The sequence below is a fragment of the Aulonocara stuartgranti genome (assembly GCF_965226115.1).
Source record: "Aulonocara stuartgranti genome assembly, chromosome: 22".
NCBI lineage: Eukaryota > Metazoa > Chordata > Actinopteri > Cichliformes > Cichlidae > Aulonocara > Aulonocara stuartgranti.
In genome coordinates this window covers 3,077,515-3,092,500 of record NC_138957.1, presented here as the reverse complement: position 1 = coordinate 3,092,500, position 14,986 = coordinate 3,077,515, and the positions used below count along the sequence as shown (strand labels likewise).

General features: G+C 49.3%; 2 protein-coding genes across 2 annotated transcripts in view; both read left to right on the top strand.

Annotated features, from left to right (window-relative positions):
* The window catches only part of LOC309698619 (uncharacterized protein), a 97,674-nt gene extending 85,664 nt beyond the window's left edge, over positions 1 to 12,010 (top strand). Inside the window, exon 2 of the mRNA XM_082521188.1 lies at positions 11,176 to 12,010. Within this exon, the coding sequence (XP_082377314.1) occupies positions 11,195 to 11,851 (657 nt within the window). The 5' untranslated portion in view covers positions 11,176 to 11,194 and the 3' untranslated portion in view covers positions 11,852 to 12,010. The remainder of the gene's footprint in view (positions 1 to 11,175) is intronic.
* LOC309698616 (uncharacterized protein) overlaps positions 1 to 14,986 on the top strand; it is a gene marked incomplete at its 5' end in the record, with an annotated part of 156,808 nt that overhangs the window by 32,259 nt on the left and 109,563 nt on the right. The window lies entirely within an intron of this gene.

Below are 14,986 nucleotides of genomic sequence, written 5' to 3'. Positions count from 1 at the left end.
GTTGTACCATAGGCACGAGAAAAGTTGTTGTACCAGGGGCACGGAGGAAAGTTGTTGTACCATAGGCACGAGAAAAGTTGTCGTACCATAGGCACGAGGAGAGTTTGTGTGGCAAAGTGCTACTGAGCGGTGTACCAGGGGCACGGCGAAAAGTTGTTGTACCATAGGCACGAGAAAAGTTGTTGTACCATAGGCACGAGGAAAGTTGTTGTACCATAGGCACGAGAAAAGCTGTCGTACCAGGGGCACGGAGGAAAGTTGTTGTACCATAGGCACGAGAAAAGTTGTTGTACCATAGGCACAAGGAAAGTTGTTGTACCATAGGCACGAGAAAAGCTGTCGTACCAGGGAAACGGAGGAAAGTTGTTGTACCATAGGCACGAGAAAAGTTGTCGTACCATAGGCACGAGGAGAGTTTGTGTGGCAAAGTGCTACTGAGCGGTGTACCAGGGGCACGGCGAAAAGTTGTTGTACCATAGGCACGAGAAAAGTTGTTGTACCATAGGCACGAGGAAAGCTGTTGTACCATAGGCACGAGAAAAGCTGTCGTACCAGGGGCACGGAGGAAAGTTGTTGTACCATAGGCACGAGAAAAGTTGTTGTACCATAGGCACAAGGAAAGTTGTTGTACCATAGGCACGAGAAAAGCTGTCGTACCAGGGAAACGGAGGAAAGTTGTTGTACCATAGGCACGAGAAAAGTTGTCGTACCATAGGCACGAGGAGAGTTTGTGTGGCAAAGTGCTACTGAGCAGTGTACCAGGGATACGGCGAAAAGTTGTTGTACCATAGGCACGAGAAAAGTTTTTGTACCATAGGCACGAGGAAAGTTGTTGTACCATAGGCACGAGAAAAGCTGTCGTACCATAGGCACGAGAAAAGTTGTTGTACCATAGGCACGAGGAGAGTTTGTGTGGCAAAGTGCTACTGAGCGGTGTACCAGGGATACGGCGAAAAGTTGTTGTACCATAGGCACGAGGAAAGTTGTTGTACCATAGGCACGAGAAAAGCTGTCGTACCAGGGGCACGGAGGAAAGTTGTTGTACCATAGGCACGAGAAAAGTTGTTGTACCATAGGCACAAGGAAAGTTGTTGTACCATAGGCACGAGAAAAGCTGTCGTACCAGGGAAACGGAGGAAAGTTGTTGTACCATAGGCACGAGAAAAGTTGTCGTACCATAGGCACGAGGAGAGTTTGTTTGGCAAAGTGCTACTGAGCGGTGTACCAGGGGCACGGCGAAAAGTTGTTGTACCATAGGCACGAGAAAAGTTGTTGTACCATAGGCACGAGGAAAGTTGTTGTACCATAGGCACGAGAAAAGCTGTCGTACCAGGGGCACGGAGGAAAGTTGTTGTACCATAGGCACGAGAAAAGCTGTCGTACCAGGGAAACGGAGGAAAGTTGTTGTACCATAGGCACGAGAAAAGTTGTCGTACCATAGGCACGAGGAGAGTTTGTGTGGCAAAGTGCTACTGAGCAGTGTACCAGGGATACGGCGAAAAGTTGTTGTACCATAGGCACGAGAAAAGTTTTTGTACCATAGGCACGAGGAAAGTTGTTGTACCATAGGCACGAGAAAAGCTGTCGTACCATAGGCACGAGGAGAGTTTGTGTGGCAAAGTGCTACTGAGCGGTGTACCAGGGATACGGCGAAAAGTTGTTGTACCATAGGCACGAGAAAAGTTGTTGTACCATAGGCACGAGGAAAGTTGTTGTACCATAGGCACGAGAAAAGCTGTCGTACCATAGGCACGAGAAAAGTTGTTGTACCATAGGCACGAGGAGAGTTTGTGTGGCAAAGTGCTACTGAGCGGTGTACCAGGGGCACGGAGAAAAGTTGTTGTACCATAGGCACGAGAAAAGTTGTCGTACCATAGGCACGAGGAAAGTTGTTGTACCATAGGCACGAGAAAAGCTGTCGTACCATAGGCACGAGAAAAGTTGTTGTACCATAGGCACGAGGAGAGTTTGTGTGGCAAAGTGCTACTGAGCGGTGTACCAGGGGCACGGCCAAAAGTTGTTGTACCATAGGCACGAGAAAAGTTGTCGTACCATAGGCACGAGGAAAGTTGTTGTACCATAGGCACGAGAAAAGCTGTCGTACCATAGGCACGAGAAAAGTTGTTGTACCATAGGCACGAGGAGAGTTTGTGTGGCAAAGTGCTACTGAGTGGTGTACCAGGGGCACGGCGAAAAGTTGTTGTACCATAGGCACGAGAAAAGTTGTCGTACCATAGGCACGAGGAAAGTTGTTGTACCATAGGCACGAGAAAAGCTGTCGTACCATAGGCACGAGAAAAGTTGTTGTACCATAGGCACGAGGAGAGTTTGTGTGGCAAAGTGCTACTGAGCGGTGTACCAGGGGCACGGCGAAAAGTTGTTGTACCATAGGCACAAGAAAAGTTGTCGTACCACAGGTACGAGGAGTGTGTGTGTGGCAAAGTGCTACTGAGCGGTGTACCAGGGGCACGGCCAAAAGTTGTTGTACCATAGGCACGAGAAAAATTGTTGTACCATAGGCACGAGAAAAGTTGTCGTACCATAGGCACGAGAAAAGTTGTCGTACCATAGGCACAAGCAGTGCGTGCGTGCGTGTGTGTGTGTGTGTGTGCGGCAGTTCTTCTGCGCAGTGTACCAGGGGCACATTTCAATGTGCTTTCTGGAGTACCAGGGGCACGAGGATTTTGCCAGTGGTGTTCTGCTTTGTTAGTGGGAGGGGGCTTAAGTGTGGGTCCCCGGGGCCTGCTGGAGGTCCAGGTCCATGCTAGATACGTGGTACAGGGTACCTGCAGGAGGGGGGGGGGGGGTAATGTGGGTTCACGGGGCCTGCTGGAGGTCAAGGTCCATGCTGGATATGCGCTGGAGCGTAACTGCAAGAAAGGAAAGCTAGTGGGGGAGTAGAGCAGGGGAGTATGTGGGTCCCCAGGGCCTGCTGGAGGTCCAGGTCCATGCTAGATATGTGGCACAGGGTAACTGCAGGAGGGGGGGGGGGGGGGGTAATGTGGGTTCACGGGGCCTGCTGGAGGTCAAGGTCCATGCTGGATATGCGCTGGAGCGTAACTGCAAGAAAGGAAAGCTAGTGGGGGAGTAGAGCAGGGGAGTATGTGGGTCCCCAGGGCCTGCTGGAGGTCCAGGTCCATGCTAGATATGTGGCACAGGGTAACTGCAGGGGGGGGCAATGTGGGTCCACGGGGCCTGCTGGAAGTCAAGGTCCATGCTAGATATGTGGTACAGGGTAACTGCAGGGGGGGGGGGGGGGTAATGTGGGTCCCCGGGGCCTGCTGGAAGTCAAGGTCCATGCTAGACATGTGGTACAGGGTAACTGCAGGGGGAAGGGGGGGGGGGGTAATGTGGGTCCCCGGGGCCTGCTGGAGGTCAAGGTCCATGCTAGATATGTGGTACGGGGTAACTGCGGGGGGGATCTAATGGGGGACTAGATCAGGTGAGGATGTAATGGCCAGTTCGACAGCAGCACATCTTTTTCGACCGTAAGAGAGAGAGGAGGCCGACTCTCTGCCTCGGCCAAATGGAGAGAGATTTTCAGCAGGGCCAGTGCGCCAGGAGCACATCTTTTTCAACCGTGAGGGAGAGAGGAGGCCGACTCACCACCTCGGCCAGGGCCTTTTTTTCCTCCCCTCTCCAGTTGAGCAGTCTAAGGGTAATGAGTAGCAAAGGTGCCCTCCGTCATTTATGGGAGACGGGTGTCTGAAGATGCGCAAGTCAGCAGACACCCTCGGCAACGCTTGGACGGCACTGGGACGGCGCGAGAGAGCGAGTTGCTGCCACAGCAGCCTCCTCTTCCGGCCCACCTGCCTGCCAGCCTTCCCTCCCACCCCGATCGACTGGCAAACGTGGCCTGCCATCAGAGGGCTGCCGCTGGGCCCGGCACCTTCGCCGGCGCCTTCGGGTGGTCAGCTCCTCCGGCCCGCAGGCTCGCTTCTAGCGCTGGCCGGGGGTTACAGCGCGAAGGTCGAAGGGGGTGGTGGTTCTCGGACCCCGCCCTGTCCTCCCCGCGCTTCCCCCCCCCCCCCGCCAGACGCGATCGCTCGGTAGCGAGACCGAGACGCCCGGTCCGTCCCGGTGGTCATACCACGGCAGTCCTCGTCGCAGAGTGGGTAGGCAAACCCAGAGTTTGCCCACCCCGCGAGGGCGACGGGGCCCCGTCCGGCAAACACGGTTTCTCGAACCCTCGCCCCGGTCCACACCTGCGTCCGGAAAGCCTCGCCCTGGTCGACAGGGCTCAGTAGCCCCGAGCGAGCGCGTGCGTGCGCGCCGCTGCCGCCGCCTGAGGGGCTACCTGGTTGATCCTGCCAGTAGCATATGCTTGTCTCAAAGATTAAGCCATGCAGGTCTAAGTACACGCGGCCGGTACAGTGAAACTGCGAATGGCTCATTAAATGTAATAAATTTTGTTTTCATGGATACCTGGAAGTTAAACTTCATAGTTACACCTGGTAAAGCAGCAATGCTGATCGTTTTATTAAAGATGAAAGAATTTAGACAGTTTTTAACTCTCAGTGATGCTGCAGTGTTCGTTTGACCTGAAGGATATGGAGTTTAGGACCCAGATTACTCCCAGATTTAAGAGCATCTTAGTCCGACAATAACGACGGCCGCTTGCATGTTCTGCAAAAAAAGGTGCTTTGTCATGTATCTGACGGACAAACACCAAACCAGTTCCACATCACTGAAGTTGCACCATTTTTACAAACCAATTCTGGTTCATTTGTTTCACTCAACAATCGGCCATGTGCGTATGAAAACAAAGCCACTGCGCATGCGCGTTTTACTCATATTCTATCGCGATATTTCATTTTCCTATCGTTGCCTAACATTATACCGGTATTACCGTGAACGGTATAATATGGCCCAGCCCTATATTCCACTACAGATTACAGAATACATGCCCCAAAATGTATTTTGTAACGTATTCTGTTACATTACTCAATGAGAGTAATGTAAGTTTGAATACTTTGGATTACGTAATATATAATCTTGCTTTTTACAACTACATGAATGTACTATTGCTGTGTGATTTATTATTATTACTGAAGGATACTCACCATACCAATACCAACTAGATTTTTACATCTTTATATAAAATGAGTAACAGTAGGGTGGTGTAACAGGGTGGCCCTTAGCGGCTGGAAACACAGTGAGATGGACCAAGTGTAGTGGAACAAAAGTATTTATTTCCTATACAGCTCTCCTTACAACAGTTAACTCATTGAGCTTCTTCACAGCACAAAATCCACACTCTAATGACAACTGGCAGCCTTAAATATGTTCAGCTGTCACAGACTAAACCATTATTCCACTCTCAGGTAAATTCTTAAATCCCAACCTTCCACCACAGTATACAATATATCAATTATTATAAATATATACATAAAAACATTTCACATTTTCATATTAATAAATAGTTCACACTTAATGTTACACCAAACCCAATATTATAAAAACCCAGAAACCCAAGCACAACAAAATTCACCACTCTCTCTTTACCAATGGTCTCTCCTGGAACTTTTAAATGGTGTCTGGACCCCCGGGAAAACATTTGCCCAAACACCTTGAAGAGAACACAGGCAAGAAAGGTGAGTAATCATTGGCTGTATCCCAATTCAGGGTCTGCAGCCTTAAAGTACGCAGCCTTAACGGTCCTCAAAGACCGCGTACTCAAAGACCGCTAAGGCCGGAAGTGGGAGGCTTGTGAAATGAGACTGTCTAGCCTCCGTCGCGCTGCCCAGGTTGCCTAGCAACCATGATAATAACAGCTGGAAACGTTTCATACAGCTTTGTTTGACAGAAATGAAGGAGAAAATCTTCTGTTCATTTGTTTGTTTGTTTCTACATGAGCTTTGATCATTCTCTGTAAGATTAAGGTCAGCTATTGAACGGCGTATATTTTAAAGTAAAGGCTTTAAAACCAAGTTAGTACAAACGTCACTATTGTCACATAACTTTGCCGACATGTGGCCAACAGTAATGTTTTAATGTTCTTCGTTATTAAACAGACCCTGAATTGGGATACAGCCATTATCCTACAAACACCTATTTGCACCACTTTTATTCCTAGATTTCACACACACATTTGCATTAGTTTTCCTTACTGGTAAACCTTAATCACAATCTCAATCACCATTCTTTTCTCCTCAAAGACAACCACCACATTCCTTGACGAGGAGCAGCTGTGCAGGATCTGAAACAAGGCTACCAACTGATTTTAAAATTCCCAATAAATAGTCAATAAATATTTAAACTTCTTCTGTGCAAATCCATGCTTAAAGTGCAATGCTAAATAAAGTGCTTGATAAGGTGCTTTTAATAAAGTGAAAGGTGTGCTCTAAAGTGCTATACAGATAATATAATATAAATAAATGCAGTAAGGGAGTCCTCTTCCTTACAGGTGGACATTAGGTAAATAGAGAGGGGACAGCCAAACATATGAAACAGGAAAAGGCCGCTGTGTAATCCCTTTATTTCAACAAAGTAACTGTATTTGGAATACCACCTTTTTAAACGGTAACTGCAACGGAATACAGTTATGTAGCACCCCACCCGTGATACTGAGTCTAAATCCACTTACCTCAGTTTGGACCCCTTAGGCGGGGCGTTAGGTTCGTTACAGCCTAGATACCACAAAAGGTTCTGGTATAGACAGGAATCGGGGAAACTATCAGTAAACCTTTGCCTGCAAGTTAGACTTAACCAGTAGTAAAAGAATCAACCCCAGACAACTCTTTAACACAAACCAAACGTTTACTGAATGTAAGGGCCGGAAAAGTAATGTACAACACACCCTTTTCTTAACTCAAATGATATCCAGCTTCATAAACAAATGAAACATGCCGTGTAAATGAAATAATTCCCTTTGAAATTATGTTAAACAACACAAATTATGTTATCACCTCTTGGTAAGTGACTCACTAATATACACTCAAAAATATGCTATATAATCCACTAGATCCACAATATTCACACATGGGCTCCACACACACTCACATTCACAGTTGTTGCAGGCCTGTTTGCTGCTCACGGCGGACGATGGAGAAAAATCCTCTTCTCCCCAGTAAGAGCACGAAAGTCCAACTTACAGTTCAGTTGCTCGGTAGGTTGCCGTTCACCAGTCCCAAACTAAATCCACTCTCCGCTCTCCCTGCGGACCGGATGCTGTCTCTGCTACAGCGCGTTAGCCAGTCACTGTCCAGCTCTCCGACATTCCATAGTGGCTGCCTCCGTGGCGCAGCCAAGCAGTCCGGGCTAGCCTTTAGCCTCGGCAGTCGTAGCTGGAAACACAGTTTTACACGGTGGTGCGACCGTTGAAACAAAAAGTCACTTCATCCACACTCTGTTGCGAAGCTCTCCCAGGGTTGGCTTTCTAGTCATACACTCTTTTGTGCTAGTTAACCTCAGTAAAACTAGCTGAGTCTCTCACTTTGGTTCAGCTAACCTCGTGCATCTCTCCATGCCGTTCTCTTCCTCCATTGCAACAGATACACAGGTCCCGTTTCATGCTACCTTCACGGGCCTCCAGAAAATTAGAACTCTGAACAATATTTTAACTCTCTTCAGAGTTACATACCATAAAATAATACCTTATGAGTAACATAACAGTTTCATTGCGCTAATTACCTGTATTTACCTTGTGACATATTACAGGGCAAATTACATTCAGGGTACAGTTACATCGCATAACATTAGTTGTGAACACCTTATGTTACTGTGGCGTTTAAGTCCATGGGAATTACGAGTATCTACTCCCAAATTCCCATCCGGTCTACACCCTCCCCCTTCTAAATGCGTTTGATGCCCCTATCAAACCCCACAGATTTATAAACACAAAAATCTGTGCTTTGTTAGTCCAGCTCTAATTTAACACAGGAAGGGCATAGTGCTAGTGGGTGACACCATGAAGTCTGGCAAATGTGATCTCGTGAATGTCTATAAGTGCCACTTCCCACCAAAACCCCATGGCTCAAAACCACTACAGGGTGATCTGATGATTGCCCGAGTTCATCATAACTCAGTCTCACCACAAGCCTCTTTAGTCTCTGTGGACGGCCCACTGGATGCTCCTCTCCTTCCAGCGACATCCCACTCTCTTCGGTTCCCTCCTCAGGGCCAATCACTGTAACTGCCTCAGGGTCTAGATGGAGATCTGGAGGGTTATGATCATCTGGATTTCTTTCAATATCTGCCAAATCAGTGGTTGAACTCCCAAGATCCAACACATTTGGCTTTTGACCTTGACCTCAGAAGCTGTTCTGACAGTGACAGAAGGTTTTCACAATCCACATATGGGAATTGTGTCATGCATCTTCGGATTCCGACTCTTAAGAAGATATTGCACCTCCCTGATTGTCAACTGGTTTAGCCTTGGCGAGTCCCCTTTGGGATCGAGTGACAGGTCTATCAAACACCTCTGGTTCACTATCATCTGGAAGTCTCACTAGATACCCTATGGGTAATAAGTGGTTACGATGCACCGTTTTCTCCACCCCCAGTCCCTTCTCGGGTTTCACTCTGTATACTGGTAGACGGGGCATTTTGTCAAGCACAACATAGGGTGCAGTTCTCCACTTATTCTTCAACTTGTGCTTTCCAGTGACACCAAAATTCTTTAGCAACACCCGGTCTCCTGGTGCCAAGGTCTGTTCTTTCACATGCTTGTCATGTGCTTTCTTGTTTCTCTGATGACTTTTGTCAGCAGCCTCTGTCGCTAGAGGGTAAGCTTGTTGCAAATCAGCTTTCAGCTTAGCTACGTACTGGTGATGTGTCAAACTGCTGTGTGTCTGGTCGTTTGTTCCGAAACAGATGTCCACAGGCAGCCGGGCCTCCCTGCCAAACACAAGCAGTACCCAGTTGCTTCGTTGTGCGTACAATTGTACGTGTGTACCAAATGACTGATGGACTGATTCCACGCCTGTTTCTTCTTGGGATCCAAGGTTCCCAGCATGGAAAGTATCGTCCGGTTAAATCTCTCTGGCTGTGGATCTCCCTGGGGATGATAAGGCGTTGTCCGGGATTTCTGGATTCCCAACACTCTCAGAAGGTCGTGGATCAGCTTACTCTCGAAATCACGTCCCTGGTCGGAATGTATCCGGGCCGGAAGTCCATAATGCACAAAGTACCGCTCACAGAGAATCTTGGCTACTGTGGAGGCTTTTTTGTCTTTAGCTGGAAAAGCTTGTGCATATCTGGTAAAGTGATCAGTCACTACCAGAACGTTAGCATATCCCTGAGAGTCTGGCTCTAGGGATAGAAAATCGATACACACGAGATCTAGTGGCCCACTACTGGTGATCTGGTTCAATAGTGCAGCTCGTTGTGTAGGTGCTTTACGTGCAACACATCTCCCACAATTCATGATGTACTGCTCAACTTCTGCACTCATCCTAGGCCAGTAGAATCGGTCTCGTATGAGCTCCACAGTCTTGTCCACCCCCAGGTGACCTGACTCATCATGAAGTGATCTAAGCACCATGGCAACATGCTCTCGGGGTAGTACAAGCTGATGTGTACTTTCCTGTAGAGTACTCCATCAGTGATTGCCAACTTGTTTGCCTCTCTTTGAAGCAACATGGCTTCTGCATTGGAGTTTTGGTCGAAAGTAAAGGGAATCGCTCCATTCATGGATTTCTTTACAGGAGCGATCACTGGATCCTTGTCTTGTGCTTTGATAAGCTCGGCTTTGCTTATCTGGGTCAAACACCCGTAGTCAAGATGAGTGGGGAAAACAAAACACTCTGGGAGTGCCTCAGGGGAAACCCCTAAAGATTCAGCAAAGCTGACTGCCCCTCCTCCTGCTGACTTTCTACAGGAGATCTGCTTACACAGAGCTTTGACACTGTCCAAGGGCAGAGTTTGCCAATCAGTGTCCTCTGTTGGTAAGGGGTTGCGCGATAACGCGTCAGCATCAATGTTACTGCTTCCAGGTCGGTACTGGAGAGTGAAGTCGTAAGTGGCAAGAGCAGCTAACCACCGATGCCCGGTGGCATTGAGCTTGGCTGTGGTGAGGATATATGTGAGGGGATTGTTATCCGTCCTCACAGTGAACTGTGCTCCGTACAGGTAGTCGTGAAACTTGTCAACTACAGCCCACTTCAACGCCAAAAACTCAAGCTGGTGCACGGGGTAGTTTTTCTCTGATGAGCTAAGCTTTCGGCTAGCAAAGGCAACTGGTCGCAGCCCTTCTGGGTGTTCTTGGTTGAGCACAGCACCCAACCCCTGAAGGCTAGCATCAATGTGCAACACATAAGGCTTGGTTGGGTCTGCGAATGCCAGAACAGGTGCATTTGTAAGAGAATGTATAATGTTCTGAAAAGCCTCTGTACATGCAGCATCCCACCTGTCCCCAAACGGTTCATTTACGTGATGGTAGGTCTTTTCTGGGACTCTGACAGCTCTCTTTCCTTTCTGGGTTGGTGGGTAACCTTTACATAGTTCGATTAACGGCTTGACAATGATGGAGTAGTCCTTTATGAAGCGACGGTAATACCCACAGAACCCTAGGAAAGACTGCAGTGATGGGAGATCGGTGGGTTGCTTCCAGCGAGCTACCGCCTCAACTTTGCTTGGGTCAGTGGCAATCCCTTTCTCTGACATTATGTGTCCAACATATGTCACCTGTGGCCTGCAGAACTGACATTTGTCGATGGACAATTTTAGGACAGTCTCTTCCAGTCTGTCAAGAACTTTGATTAGTCTCTGCTCATGTTCTTCCAAAGTTCTTCCGAACACGATCAAATCGTCAAGGTACACTATGACCTCAATCATGTGCATGTCTCCCACTGCTTTCTCCATTACTCTTTGAAAGGTCGCGGGAGCTCCTGTTATCCCCTGGGGCATCCTCTCAAATTGAAAGAATCCCAAAGGACATATGAAAGCGGTCTTCTCCTTGTCCTCTTCTGCCATGGGAATTTGGTAGTATCCACTACGCAAATCCAAGACAGAGAACCACCTGCTGCCAGACAAACAGTCCAACGCCTCGTCAATGCAAGGAACTGTGTATTGGTCAGGGACAGTTCTGCGATTCAGGGTCCGATAGTCCACACACATGCGCAACCGCCCCGTTTTCTTTCGTGCCAAGACGATAAGCATAGGGACTCCTTGATTCTTTTATTATCCCCGCTGCCAAAAGTCCTTGCAGGTGGCGGCGTAAGTCATCCAGGTCAGCTGGGGCAACACGGCCTACATGGATGAAGTGAAGAATCTGGCATCGTGGTGCCAGGACAACCACCTCCAGCTGAATGTCAGCAAGACCAAGGAGCTGGTGGTGGACTTCAGAAGGGGTCAGCACAGAGACTACAAGCCCATTATCATCAATGGAGCTCCAGTGGAGAGGGTGCAGTCCTTCAAGTATCTTGGTGTCCACATCTCCTCAGACCTGACATGGGCTGCCCACATTCAGGTCCAGACCAAAAAGGCTAGGCAGCGCCTGTATCACCTACGACAACTGAGGAAGTTCAGGGTCTCTCCAAAGATCCTCAGGATTTTCTATACAGGCGCTGTGGAGAGCATCCTCACACAGAACATGACATCGTGGTTCGGGAACAGCTGTGTGAAGGACCAAAAAGCTCTCCAGAGAGTGATCCGTACAGCAGAATGCTGCTGCAGGATTGCTCTCCCCCCGCTTCAGGACACCTACACCAGGAGATGCCGGACTAGAGCAGTGCAGATACTGAAGGACCCGTCCCATCCTGGCAACAAACTGTTCCAACTTCTGCAATCTGGTAGAAGGTTCCGCATCTTCCGGGCAAGGACAGAGAGACTCAAGAGGAGCTTCTATCCCCAAGCCATCCGTGCCCTAAACACACACACCCGCCCTCTCACATCATCTATAATTGACTGAGACAGGACTCTCTTCCAGACACTCTAAACCAAGGCACAATGTACATTTCAAATTCCTTTAATTTTAAATATGTTTATATTGTCTATCCTGTAAAATAGTCAGATGTCTATTCATATTAATGTACAGAATTCACCTGCTTGCTGCTACTACTGCACATTCACCCAGTGTATATACTATATATATATATATATATATATATATATATATATATATATATATATATATATATAATGTTCTTCCTCTACACCCCCCCCCCCCAATTTTTGCACATGTCGAGGAGCGTGTCAGGCTACATTTCACTGTGTGTTATACTTGTATAACTATGCATGTGACAAATAAAGAACCTTGAACCCTGAACCTTGAACGGCGGGACCGCTCTCGGAAGGGGGTATGGTCAGCTAGACGGATGTGATGTTGCGCTCCTTTAGCCAAACCCACATCCCATTCCTCCGTCGAGAAAACTTTGCCTCTCTCTGCAAGTTTCTGACTAAGCCTCTGTTTCCATTCAGCTGGTATAGGAGAGTCTCCAAAATTAAACAGAGATGGGTCAAGCATAGTAGAAGCTTTTGTGTTTGGGCCGGGGACATCAGCTGATATCAGCTACATGCAGATGTGCAACCACAGTGCCCATGGGAATGGCAGTGTCTTTTAGTGACTGGTTGCGCATGAGCACCAGAAACTTGTCTCTATCAAGCATCTTGGAGAACAGTACGGTTGGCTGCACAAGCACACTCGGGGGAAGGGCATGTGAAGCTGCCCATTCTGTGATGAGGATGCTGTTTCCAATAATGTGGATGTCTTTGACTTTACAGACAGCTATATGTTCTTTCCCAGCTGGAATGACCAGTGGGCCAGGACCAGTCCACTTTAACGTTAGCTACTGGACTGTCATCATCCTTGGCAGACTCAGACATAATAGTCGGTAGGTTCTGAGGCTGCTGAACATTCACTTGGGCAGAGCAAACATTCTCCACCCTCACTTTCTTTCCAGTTGCAGAAATGGGTCTGATTTTATGAACATTGGTGCCCACCAAGACAGGTACGGTATCTGAGCACCGAGAGTCTGGGCACACCAAAGCAAGGACTGGGATAGTCTCAACTTTAGCTCGTGTTTCTTCAGGGAATTCCAATTCAATTTGAATGTACCCCCTGTAAAGATAGCTGGTCTCTGATTCACTTAGGCCCCAAATATCTAGGCCCGTAACAGAGCGTAAAGGCACATGAGACAAGTGTTTTGAATACCAGCTGTCAAAAATGATGGTCACCTGAGAGCCACTGTCTAAAAGAGCAGTGCAAGGTACAGCATCTACCTTCACACCGGCTGTGGAGGGTGGCCCTACCAGTCCTTCAGGGAAACTAGGCGTCCTGACATTGACAACACTCCGATTAACACCTACATTGGTGGTGGTTGGTTCTTTGCCAGGACTGGGAGTTTTATTACTTTCTCCCTGCTTCCGTTGAGCCTGAATGAATTTCTGTATCACTTTAGGGTAGTTTTCTGGAGCCTTACACTTGGTAGAGATGTGCCCATCCTACACGCAGCGATAACAGAAAAAGTGACTGGGATCTCTGAGTGTTCTTGCTCCCCGCTGAAGGTGCGTGGGAGAACCATGGTGCCTGGGGGAGGACACCGCAACCCCTGTGCTGGGGGTTGACTGACATGACAGAGATCTGCTTTCTTAGCCTCATCACTTCTTTCTTTAACGCTTGGAGGTTTTTGTCTTCTCCTCCTTGAATCGCTACCTTATCGTGGTGGAGGGGTTTGTGTGTCCCAGGGATCCCAGGGGCTATGTTGTCTGGGGGCTTTTGCCCCCTGGTAGGGTCTCCCATGGCAAATTGGTCCTGGGTGAGGGACCAGACAAAGAGCGATTCAGAAGACCCTTATGAAAAGGATATCGGGGGAACAGTTTACCCTGCCCGGGATAAGGTTACCGGGGCCCCGCCCTGGAGCCAGGCCCGGGGAGGGTGCCCGAGGGTGAGCGTCTGGTGGCTGGGCCTTAGTCCACGGGGCCCGGCCGGGCACAGCCCGAAGAGGTGACATGGGCCCATCCTCCCGCAGGCCCACCACCCGCAGGAGGCGCCATAGGGGTCGGGTGCATTGTGTGCCGGGTGGCGGCCAGGAGTGGAGGCCCTGGCGGACTGACCCCCGGCTGCCAAGACTGGAAATAGGGACATGGAATGTCACCTTTCTGGTGGGGAAGGAGCCTGAGTTAGTGCGTGAGGTTGAGAGGTACCGGCTAGATATAGTCGGGCTCACCTCTACGCATGGCTTGGGCTCTGGAACCAGTCTCCTGGAGAGGGGCTGGACTCTGTCTCAGTCTGGAGTTGCCCCTGGTGAGAGGCGGCGGGCTGGGGTGGGTATTCTAATATCCCCTCGGCTTGCTGCCGGTACGTTGGGGTTTTTCCCGGTGGACGAGAGGGTTTGTTTCCTGCGCCTTAGGGTCGGGGAACGGGTCCTGACTGTCATCTGCGCTTATGCGCCGAGTGGCAGTTCAGAGTACCCAGCCTTCTTAGAGTCCCTGGGGGGGGGGGGGGGGGGGGGGGGTGCTGGAAGGTGCTCCACCTGGAGACTCTGTTGTCCTGCTGGGAGACTTCAATGCTCACGTGGGTAACAACAGCGAGACCTGGAGGGGCGTGATTGGGAGGAACGGCCTCCCTTATTATTGGACTTCTGTGCTAATCACAGTTTGGCCATAATGAACACCCTGTTCGAACATAAGAGTGTCCATAAGTGCACGTGGCACCAGGATGCTCTAGGCCGTAGGTCGATGATCGATTTTGTAATCGTATCACCAGACCTGCAACCATATGTTCTGGAGACTCGGGTAAAGAGAGGGGCTGAGCTGTCAACTGATCGCCACCTGGTGGTGAGTTGGATCAGGTGGCGGGGGAGGACGCTGGACAGACCCGGTGCACCTAAACGCGTAGTGAGGGTGTGCTGGGAACGTCTAGCAGAGGCCCCAGTCCGCGAGATCTTCAACGCACACCTCCGGCAGAGCTTCAACAGCATTCCGAGGGAGACTGGGGACATTGAGTCCGAATGGACCATGTTCAGCGTCTCCATTGCCGAAGCTGCTGCATTGAGCTGCGGCCGCAAGGTGGTTGGTGCCTGCCGTGGTGGTAATCCCCGAACCA